This window comes from Pelobates fuscus, unplaced genomic scaffold (assembly GCF_036172605.1).
Source record: "Pelobates fuscus isolate aPelFus1 unplaced genomic scaffold, aPelFus1.pri H_4, whole genome shotgun sequence".
Lineage (NCBI taxonomy): Eukaryota > Metazoa > Chordata > Amphibia > Anura > Pelobatidae > Pelobates > Pelobates fuscus.
The window spans coordinates 338,051-349,818 of NW_026961993.1; the positions used below are offsets into that span (position 1 = coordinate 338,051).

The following is an 11,768-nucleotide window of genomic DNA, read 5'->3' on the forward strand; positions in this document are numbered from 1 at the left end:
GTTTTCAATGAATGGGAGTTTTATTAATTCCTAATCCTAAGTGGGTTTCCCTATACCAGAGGTGCCAATAAGTCCAAGAATTTCTATTCAAAATCCAACCAAGGTGATTTACAAAAGTTGTCACGAATTCAAAGTGAATTTTAATGTTTAGGCCATAATAGGTCAACTGAACATGAAAGTCATTTTCCAAAGACGGTATGTTTTTTGTCACTGCGTTGGTCTAAAATTTAGGATTTGCTGTGAATTCAGTTTGACAATTCACATGTTAATAAATAACCATGAAAAGTTTATGAAATGAGAATTAAACAAATGCATTAGATTTTTTTTTTTTTTTTAGCAAAGTAATTGAATTGAATATGAATTCATAGTTATGTGTTCTATTAAGATTTATATCAAGAGGAACTGTTACTTCGGTGAAGGGGAAATTACAATAGACAATCACCAATAGTTTATCTTTTATTTCCAATTCTGCCCAACGCTCGGTTGGCACACTCTGGCATACCATGCAAATGTAAACCTATGATTCTCTGCATGTTTTTGGAATCATGGGGAATGTATTAACACGGCAGGCATGTGTGGACATGGAAAGGCAGGGAGATGGCAACACCTATCACCCACAATGTGCAGCACGGGTAGAATTTTTTTCTGTCAGGGTGGTAGTCCGGTGCCCGGAACCCAGACACAGTGTCCAGGCGGCGGGGCGTGGACCGGGACCCATTATGCCTGATGTTAAGTGGGAGTCTTCAGCGTGGAGGTGGATTAGCAGGGTATGGTGCAGGGTAACCGCACGCCCCCTGGTGTTGAGCACCAGCGTTTGTGCAGCCACATACCAAGACCCTGATTCCGTTTATGCGGATAACAGGAACTAGGAGCTTGGAAATTAAGCAGACCTCCCAGGAGCTTAATAGGGAGGCTCTGCAGCAAGATTGTATCCAGTACTAGAAACAAGGCAAGACTAGAGATAGACACCAAACATGAAAACAAGACAGAACTAATAGAGCCCAGAACCAGAGAAGGATAGGAAGCTAAACCCAGAACATATACACAAGACATGAGGAAAACATGAACATAACATGGGCATGACTGGACAGGACTGTACATGGACTGGGTATACAAACTAAAACAAGACAAGATAACATAGGCAAAACAAGAGGAGAAATAACTAAGTACTACATATGAAAATCATGGGGATTTAGTCATACTATATGATCATACACTGCATACGCCTGCCAACAACGCCAATGTACCCCATATCTGGCAGGTCCTACACTGCCTAATGTATGCTAAAACATCCTAAGTAGACATATATAGCACTTATCTGCAAGAAAGGGCAGAAGCTTTGAGCAGCTGCCTGCAGGACTCTGAAACAGAGGGAATGATGGAAAACAAACGGGTGTGGCAACATAAAACAAACATTTAAAGGAAACCTGGAGACTGGGAAATCCAGGGACGAACTATAGGAATGAACCCAGAAATCCCAGCATAAAGAAAACCAGACAGACTAGAAAACCAAAAACCCAAGAAAGCTAAGCAAGAATAGCAAAAAGAGTACTGGATACCAGAAGCCAAGTCCAGACATCAGAACAGAGCAGAGCAGATCATGACAGTTTCTTCTTCAAAAGAGTTTACTGGGACAAAGGAAAGACCTTCTATGACCCATAACAAAAAAATCCTTCTGTCGCTCTAAAATATTTTTGTTGTCTAGCAGGTTAAACACTGTGCTTCTAGTTCCGATCACCCACGTTGCCTTCAGCAGTTCAGGACATACTTCTCTTATTCTAACATATTGTTTCCTCATTTTTTGTTTTGCAGATCAAACCATGAATTTTCAATCAGCATGGCCATGCCCAGCCTGGGCCGTTATGACCTCCTTGTGGGTTATTTTGAGTTTTTCATCGTTAAGCAATGCTCAGACCACCACAGCAGTTCCTTCTGGATGTGGGCAAGGTTTAGATCCAATTTACTACTATCTCTGTGATCTCTCTTCTGCCTGGGGTATTGTGTTAGAGGCCATTACCAGCGCTGGCATTGTGTCTTCTTTCATCCTTATCATCGTCTTAGTAGCCAGTACGCCTTTCATTCAGGATCCGAGGAAGAAAAGCATACTTGGGACTCAGATCTTCTTCCTAGTGGGAACAACTGGACTTTTCTGCTTAGTCTTTGATATAATTGTCAAACAGAACTTCTCCACTTGTGCATCACGGAGGTTCCTATTTGGAGTTTTCTTCGCTATGTGCTTCTCCGCCTTGTGGTCGCATGGAATCAGCCTCAATTGCCTTGTGCGAAGAAACAGAGGACCCAATGGCTGGTGGGTGTTTTTGATTGCTCTCTGTCTTACACTGGTCGAGGTTATTATCAACACAGAGTGGCTTATTATCACCATTGTGCGCACAGCCAGTACACTGGGACAACCATGCGCTATTGCCAATCAGGACTTTGTTATGGCGTTAATCTATGTCATGTTCCTCATTCTGGCTGGGTTTGTGACTGCCTGGCCAGCATTTTGTGGCCGCTATGGTCACTGGGGCAAGCACGCCATCTTCATTCTGATCACCCTCTTCCTGTCCATCTGCATTTGGATAGTGTGGATTGTTATGTACGTATATGGGAATATTCAGCTCAACAAATCTTCGTACTGGGATGACCCCACGTTGGCCATTGCTCTGGTCTCTAACGCCTGGGCTTTTATCTTCTTCTATATAATCCCGGAGATCTCTCAGTTGACCAAGCCCAATCTGGAACAGACATTTGAGGAGGAAGGATACCAAGCTCGTGGTGTGGGCTATGAAACCATCTTAAAAGAACAGATTTCCCAAAGCAATTATGTAGAGAACAAAGCCTTCTCCATGGATGAGCCAGCCGGTGGTAAGTGTCCACATAAACACAACTTGTTCATGACAACGTGTCAGTTTCCGTAACAATGTAAAATAGTTGGTGTACATAAATATGGATAGGAGTAAGATAGTTAAAGAAAGCAGGTCCCGCCATTGCTCCTGTATTCAGGTAAGCTAGAAGTTACAGCAATATTTCTAAATACCAGCTTTTATTTTGTCATATGAAGTAAGAAATAGCTTATCCTCTCCAGGGATAAGTGTTTGTTAGAGCTGCAGTTAGCTAGGTTAGGTTAGTTGTGAAAGGGTAATGATCAAAAGTTAGTCTTGCCCCAATGTCCCTTTTGCCCAGTTGATGGACGCCCGAGTTCCATCCCTAATATTTTATCGACCGGTCATAGCTACACTTTCTTTACATATAGGAGTTGGCCGTATCTTCTCCAATCAGAGAGAGATAGTATACTGCATGGAAAATTCTAAACCTTATCTCATCTGATCTTTTAGCAGCAAAAAAGCCCATGTCCCCTTACAGCGGCTATAACGGGCAGATGCGAGGCAGTGTCTACCAGCCCACGGAGATGGCAATTATGAACAAGAATACGGTAAGGGCCCCTTCTCTTCCAGCAAAGGCTTTGGTGACATGCGGAGTCTGTGGTTGGCCGTAATCTGAGTGTTGGTTGTTTGCCCTTTTACTTTTTTTTTCTTCTACTTCAATGTCGGATGGAGAGTTTAGCGGGCTGTTCAGTGACTGTGCAAACTGCAGAGAACACTGAACAACTGTTCCAGATACATCTGCTGGCCGTCCAGGAAAGACAGCCTTTCTAAAATGTTTAACACGGCCAGCTCTGTTTATCCGTTCTCAGCGTTAGTCAGATTTAGCACAGAAACTGCCAACACTTCTGAAACTCATCCTTCAACTCTCCGAGCAGACCCTGCCACCACTTACATATCTATAATCACCAACGTGAATGCACTCACTGAGCAGAACCTCTTTTATTGAGTAGATGGTTTAAAAAACAAGTATGGATAAACAGCAATATGTACAATAATCCTTTAAAAGACAAATACACGTTTCCTTACTGTTCGAGCATATTTTTCTTAGAAAGGATTACTGTACAATAATTCAATACACACAATAAAAGATCATGTTTAAAAATTAAACAAACAACTTGATTGATAGTGTATTTCAAACTTAACAGAATGTGGCCAGCTCGGGGTGCAATTTAGGGCTTCTGATTGTCCCATCGGTGGCCTGAAGATTCCAATTGGTTCCAGAAATGTAACTCATTTATTGGAGACTTTACCTGCACTCAAAGAGAGGAGGCAGTTAACATAATTACGCAAAATCACCTCATAGGGTTATTCACTAAGAATTTCACATTTAAAGGGACACTCCAGACTCCTAAAGCACTTTAGCTTGCTTGAATGCTTTATATGGGAAGTGTGTATACTCTTTATATTATTTTTCAAAAAGTGCACATTTCAATAGAAATTGACACTTTTATAAATTAACCTAGTTACACCCCCCTGGCTGTCAGTCAGACAGTCAATCCTGTTACTTCCTGGTTTGTTTAGCTCCTTGGAAATAAACCCAAGAGGCAGCAATTGCCCAGAGCGCCAGCCTTGTAAAGACTTCTCATCGAGCTGCATTGGAAAGGCTGTGATTGGACAGCCACAGAAAGTCTGGGCGGGGTTAGAAGGGGAGGGTTTGTAAAGGCTGCAGACAAGAGATCTATATCTTTTACAAGCTATTTTTCAAAATATGCATAATTAAATGCATGCATATTTTAATTTGGGTATATCTACTAAACAGTGATTTTTTTTCTAATTTATTTATTTATTGTTGTTGAATTTGGGCAATGGAGTGTCCCTCTAAGGTCACAACAGCCAAAATAATCTCTAAATGAGCTATGCTTTCCATTCACCTACTTTGGCCTTAAATTTAAAAATCACTTTGAATTCACACTTTAAAAAATAACTCTATAGAATTCTATAACTTCTGTGGTTTTTCTTCTTTCAGAGATGAGAGAAGCCATGTTTTGTTAAAAAAAGAGAATTAAACTTACCTTTAAAATTGTCCTTTTGGTAAATATATGACTAGTTTGGGAAACACTTGGGGCTACTGATTGCACATTTCTAAGCAGAGTACATTAGTGAATTAGAATATAGCAGACAAACTGGGAATCAGAAAATACAAATCTCTGTAAAAGAAAAAAGGGAAATGGGGGGGGGGGGGGGGGGGATAATGTCACCCATTATCAGACTGAGATTTAATGTCTATTGTAACAATTAGAAACTTGAGTTAGCCAACAGTGCGCATGTACAGGAGACTTTATTACAAATGTCAGAACTGTCCACAAAGTATGTTAATGTAACCACACAAACAATTATAACGTACAGTAATCTGCCACAGCATACAATCGAGTCTGAAAATAAAGAAGTTGGTTAATGATTAGATGGCAAGGAAAGAGAAAATTTAGCATCAAATGTAATCTCAAAGCAGAATTAGGCTGTTGGCAGGACTGTGGCATTGTAGACTATGGGGTTGGCATTGAATGTGAAGGAAAGTGCTAAGTTTGAAGTTGTTGCATTTTAGGCAGCTGGTAAGAGGCAGCATGAGGAGGTGGTGATGGTGGCATTGTGCTTGTGAGAGGCAGCAGGAGGAGGTAGTGATGGTGGTGTTGTGCTTGTGAGAGGCAGCAGGAGGAGGTGGTGATGGTGGCATTATACTTGTGAGAGGCAGCAGGAGGAGGTGGTGATGGTGGCATTATGCTTGTGAGAGCTAGCAGGAGGAGGTAGTGATGGTGGCGTTATACTTGTGAGAAGCAGCAGGAGGAGGTGGTGATGGTGGCATTATGCTTGTGAGAGCTAGCAGGAGGAGGTAGTGATGGTGGCATTATGCTTGTGAGAGCTAGCAGGAGGAGGTGGTGATGGTGGCGTTATACTTGTGAGAAGCAGCAGGAGGAGGTGGTGATGGTGGCATTGTGCTTGTGAGAGACAGCAGGAGGAGGTAGTGATGGTGGCATTATGCTTGTGAGAGCTAGCAGGAGGAGGTGGTGATGGTGGCATTGTGCTTGTGAGAGACAGCAGGAGGAGGTAGTGATGGTGGTGTTGTGCTTGTGAGAGGCAGCAGGAGGAGGTGGTGATGGTGGTGTTGTGCTTGTGAGAGGCAGCAGGAGGAGGTGGTGATGGTGGCGTTATACTTGTGAGAGGCAGCAGGAGGAGGTAGTGATGGTGGCATTATGCTTGTGAGAAGCAGCAGGAGGAGGTGGTGATGGTGGCATTGTGCTTGTGAGAGACAGCAGGAGGAGGTGGTGATGGTGGCATTATACTTGTGAGAGGCAGCAGGAGGAGGTAGTGATGGTGGCATTATGCTTGTGAGAAGCAGCAGGAGGAGGTGGTGATGGTGGCGTTATGCTTGTGAGAGCTAGCAGGAGGAGGTGGTGATGGTGGCGTTATACTTGTGAGAAGCAGCAGGAGGAGGTAGTGATGGTGGCATTATGCTTGTGAGAGACAGCAGGAGGAGGTAGTGATGGTGGTGTTGTGCTTGTGAGAGGCAGCAGGAGGAGGTGGTGATGGTGGTGTTATACTTGTGAGAAGCAGCAGGAGGAGGTAGTGATGGTGGCATTATGCTTGTGAGAGCTAGCAGGAGGAGGTGATGTCAGTGAGATGGTGAGAGGCAGCAGGAGGAGGTGGTGATGGTGGCATTATGCTTGTGAGAAGCAGCAGGAGGAGGTGGTGATGGTGGTGATATACTTGTGAGAGGCAGCAGGAGGAGGTGGTGATGGTGGCGTTATGCATGTGAGAAGCAGCAGGTGTAGGTGGTGATGGTGGCGTTATGCTTGTGAGAAGCAGCAGGTGGAGGTGGTGATGGTGAGCTGGTTTGAAAGGCAACGTAAGGGGGGGGAATGTTTTGCTTAAAAGGACATTCTGAGCACGATTGCCACATGTAATGTAATTTCTACTGATCAGCTGGTATTCTCAACCAATGACTTTCATCCAAATAGCAAAACACTTGCTGTGTGAGCACTTTAGGCACCAATTCTGTCTGGCACATTATCCCCTACAGTGTAGTGGTTATGGTGCATAGCCTACCCCTTTAAATTGCTTTCTACTGACACTTGTTTTTTTGGAATTTAAGAATTTGAGGGGAAAAATCCCATTTTTAGCATTATTTATGCATGAAAAATGGGTGGTTAGTTTTTCACCACTTTCATATCTGGAGATGATCATTTTGACGTGAAGTGAAGGTTGAAGTGAGACAGACCCCGAACGTGACAGCCAGCTCTGTCGTTTGCGTTTTACAACCTCTGCCCAACTTTCCTTAATTTTTTTCCTCTGTTGGAGTTTAGAAAGTCTTACTTCGCCATTTCTCCTCGGTCTATCCACACGTTCACTGTATCACTGATCACAAAACATTCGATACATTCCAGGAACATTTGGCTCAACATATAGAAATACAAGAAATTCGACTTCAGTGGACACACAATTTACAAGCCCCGTGTGTCCCATAATAATTATGTGTTAGGATTTCAACATAATAAGCCTAAAACATGTAACTTCATTTCATTTCTGCTTCTAAATATATCCCAAGCATTTGGGACTATTCTCGGCAGGAACGGAACGAGGAACTAAAGTTGCAACTTCACAAATTCACTGCAGAATTGCAGATATTGTTTAATTCCTCTATTGAGCAGAGTCAGTCAGTCTGTCTGTCACAGGGGTTCACGTTTTCATTGTACGCTGCTCTGGGACAATGGGATGGAGGATCGGAATGATCCAAACCAGTCAAACAGATGGTCCCATAGAGAACATCTGATTGGCGCAGTGTGGTGTTTTTTTTATATTCGAGTTAAAGGACCACTATAGTGCCAGGAAAACATACTCGTTTTCCTGGCACTATAGGGTCTCTAGGCCCCCTCCACCCTTAGGGTCCCCCTCCTGCCAGGCTCTAGGGTGAGGAAGGGGTTAAACACTCACCGCCTCCTTTCCCGTCATCGGCTGAGTACGCGCGCATTCAGACAGTCTCATAGGAAAGCATTCTCAATGCTTTCCTATGGACGCTGGCGTCTTCTCACTGTGAAAATCACAGTGAGAAGCGCGGAAGCGCCTCTAGCGGCTGTCAATGAGACAGCCACTAGAGGCTGGATTAACCCATAGGTAAACATAACAGTTTCTATATGTTTATAGAAAAAAGGGTTAAACCTAGCTGGACCAAGCACCCAGACCACTTCATTAAGCTGAAGTGGTCTGGGTGACTATAGTGGTCCTTTAAACCCCTTAAGGACCAAACCTCTGGAATAAAAGGGAATGATGACGTGTCACACACGTCATGTGTCCTTAAGGGGTTAAGCTGATGAATCTGTAACCTTCGATAATATAATTCTATTCACTGATAATAAATAAGCCCAAATGGTTTATTTTATGATTTTTGTTATGCGATTGTATCTAGAAAACTCAGAAAAAGACAAAGTAAAAAAAAAAAAAAATTCATAATCAGAAATCAGTTTCCAAAAAAACTCTATTGCTTCTTGACTTTGCCACGGGTGCTTGGCGCATAAAAGGCCCTCAGTTCTGGGACGCTTATCTCCAGAGTGAAACCACAGGGCAGTCCGACAGCTATTAATCTCACTGCCAACTGAGTGAAATTAGATCCCGGAGCTGGTGCAGACCAATTCTACCTGCAAACTGTAAATGTGTAACTGTTAGTGTGTTCCGGCCAAGATGTACAGTGCTGTGATTCTGTCTGAGCCCAGCTGTATGGCTCCTCGTTATGCAATGCTTGGCACGGCCTCGCTAATAACTCTCGGTTATCATAGAAACATTCAGTTATATAAAGGGATTCAAAGAACAGAGAGGGAATATTTATACCAAAAAAGGGGAAACACAAGCAGCAATTTAGAGGAGCAAGGTTAAAATGTGACATAAAGAATTATTTTACTGAAATGGTAGTGGATAACTGGGAACATTTCCAACATGTCTTCTAAAATTGGACTCGGTGTGATTACAATGTGTCCCCAGTAGGTAGAATATCTGCATCGTATTCATTGGACTCTGGGCAATTGCCTACAATAAATTGCTTTCTGAAGCTACGCCACCTTTCCCAGGGCAACAGAGACCTCTCTGACCTAGAGAAAAGACTAGGCTGCTTTTCAGAATTATATTTTATATATTATGTAACAGCTGAAGGATGGGGTAAAAGCTGAAGGATGGGGTCATTTTATAATTGTAACATGGGCTGCCAAGTACATGCCACACATACAATATGGGACTCAAAATAATAAAAGGTTATGAATCGCTAGAATGGAGATTACTAGGTAGTGGCTTCTGTCATGACAAATGCTTGTGGGCCACCCAGGCATAATAAAAGTGCAGTAGAGCAGACTGGCATATATCTTGATCTGTAGGTGGGCAAACTGGCATATATCTATAGGTGGGCAAACCGATACATATCGTATATATCTATAGGTAGGCATAGTGGTATATATCTATAGGTAGGCATAGTGGTATATATCTATAGGTAGGCATAGTGGTATTTATCTATAGGTAGGCATAGTGGTATATATCTATAGGGATTTCCTTTCTGATCCACCAATGGTCGGCTATACCCCACTCACTTTTGGGGTGGTCCTGCATCCTTGTTGCTCACATAAAAACAAATAGTGACCAATACACATTTTTGAGGAAGCGTTTCATAACACAAGTTAAATGATATTTCTTAACCATTGTCTTTTGTCTTCCCACAGTCGGAGGGTCCGTACGATGTTATAATTCCCCGAGCAACTGCCAACACTCACCCAGCTTCTAGTGCAAATGCAACCATACGGGCTGATGATGCTTATGTGCCACACAACAGAAATAATGCATCCAATAACATACAGGTAAAAAAATCTATTTTCTTTTCACCAAACACAACCACAAATTAGTCGGAATGACCCTGACCCTGGCAAAATGAAAAGCAGCTTTTTTCTCGGATGTCCCAGCTGCCACTTTTTCCATTTTTTGTCATGAAGCCAGAGTTTGCAATTCACAACAAATTGTCCAACAGACAGACCCTTGGAGCTTAGGATGAAAACACTGTAATTGAATATATACCATTCAATGATTAATAGGTCACAGAACAACAAGTAATAGTAATATTAATTTTAACAATGTTTCCATTTTTTTCTTCTCCAGTCTCAATCGCCATACACCAAGTGGTGAAATCCCACCAACTACGCCAATTGTCGAAATCCGTGATGGGCCCTCTCTTACTTTATGTACAAACCATGTTGGCAAGGGTGCCGAAACTGGGGGCACCGTGCTGTACTAACCTATAGGACTTCATTATTCTCCAGCTGATTATCTTTGATACAATATTTTCCTAACATGTCAAATTATGGGTTACTGATGGCTGTTTATCATAAGGACTTCTCGAGCACTGTTTAAATGTTACTGTTTTTGATACAGACTGAGATCTAGCATTTAATATCAACATTCTAAATCAATACTGATACATTCAATTCTATGTACAATCAGCCTTAAAGTTACAAACAAATCGTTAACTAGTAAACACAGTACCGGCCCCTGGCAGAGTCACATTTAGTGATATGAAGTCTTTATGACGTTACATTATGCAGCTGTACTGAGTTACACACTTTGCACAAATGCCTTTAAATTAAAAAGGTTTATTTTCATGCCCCTCTGGTAGTAAGAGGGTAAAATGCTGCTCCCCTATGCTACTGAATCTTTAGTGTCTTTCGTACAAATCAGTCCTATAAGTCCTTAGATTTCACCTGTATGTCAGCTACAGCTCCCCTCCCAAGTGCAGAGTCAAGTAAGGTATAAATTTATATTTTTGTGTATATTTTATTTACATAACTTTGTATATAAAGATTATTGTTTTTACACTTTGTGTGTGTGTGTGTGTGGATGTGTTGTGTTTTGCATGAGTGCGCTTGTCCTGTCTCTAAAGAGTAACCTGTCACTTCCTAGGAATTATAACATTGTGTTTATTGATTCACTATATTTAAAACATTATTATGTGGTTGTGAAGTCAGAAAAATAAAATTAAATGTTGAAATCTTCACCTCTGGATTTACCATTATATCTAGTCCTGGGTGCCTCCATCTTGGATCGCAGTCAATCTTTATTATAATGTCCATTGCTGTGATATAATAAATATCCTTTGCAGCTATCACTCAGCGGAAAGCTCTCTACAAATTGTGCATCAAATACCTTTCTTGGAGGCAGAGATAATCAGTGACTAGAAGAGAATATAGTATGTGCAATCTGTGCCAGGCTGTGCCAGCACTGAGCCGGATTGTGATGTCAGTTCTATATTTCTAATATACATTTGATTGAAAAAGGAGTGCTACGTGAAAAAAAAGGGTCAACACAAGTTGTCGGTAATTGTCAAAGTTTTATTCCAGAGATGTGACAGTTTCCCTTTAAAAACCTGTCCTGTCTTCCTGTCTCTCTATTATCCATAAATACTGCTACAGATAGGTAACATCTGGCACTGGTATCCGGGTGGACTTTATTTCCCAGTATCACCTGCAACATAAGTGTTTTCGGAAAACATTTCATTAGGTTACACGTCCTGCAAAATATTTTTAAGGAAAAGTTGTACGTTTTATTGACTTTATCGATTTTTTGGTAATACCAGCTGAATTTTAGTTAAATAATGCAATCTTAAAAATTGAGATGTGATATAACTACTTTAGGACAAAGATAGCCAGACCTACAGGACTATTAATCAAAGTGATAATTGAAAGGGAATCAAAATACCGTAGTCTAACTAGAAAAATTATCTGTCAGCTATGCTTCCTATTCAACTACTCTGGCCTTAAATTTGAAATTCACACTTTAGTGGCTAACCCTGATAGTTAATTTATTTAGCGTTTTCCAATTGAACCTGCTTCAAAATTGCAGGCAGGACCTAATCAGTTACACAAA

General features: G+C 41.6%; 1 protein-coding gene across 3 annotated transcripts in view; it reads left to right on the forward strand.

The window, feature by feature from the left end:
* The window catches only part of LOC134585328 (G-protein coupled receptor family C group 5 member C-like), a 29,316-nt gene extending 18,417 nt beyond the window's left edge, over positions 1–10,899 (forward strand). Inside the window, exons 2-5 of one of the 3 annotated variants that reach the window (XM_063440739.1) lie at positions 1,813–2,865; positions 3,339–3,433; positions 9,578–9,712; positions 10,008–10,899. In XM_063440739.1, coding sequence (XP_063296809.1) covers positions 1,821–2,865; positions 3,339–3,433; positions 9,578–9,712; positions 10,008–10,034 — 1,302 coding nt within the window. In that variant the 5' untranslated portion in view covers positions 1,813–1,820 and the 3' untranslated portion in view covers positions 10,035–10,899. Of the gene's footprint in view, positions 1–1,812; positions 2,870–3,335; positions 3,434–9,577; positions 9,713–10,007 lie in introns of those variants that run through there. The other 2 variants (XM_063440738.1, XR_010086514.1) reach the window with 2 other exon arrangements.
* Positions 10,900–11,768: the final 869 nt, after the last annotated feature.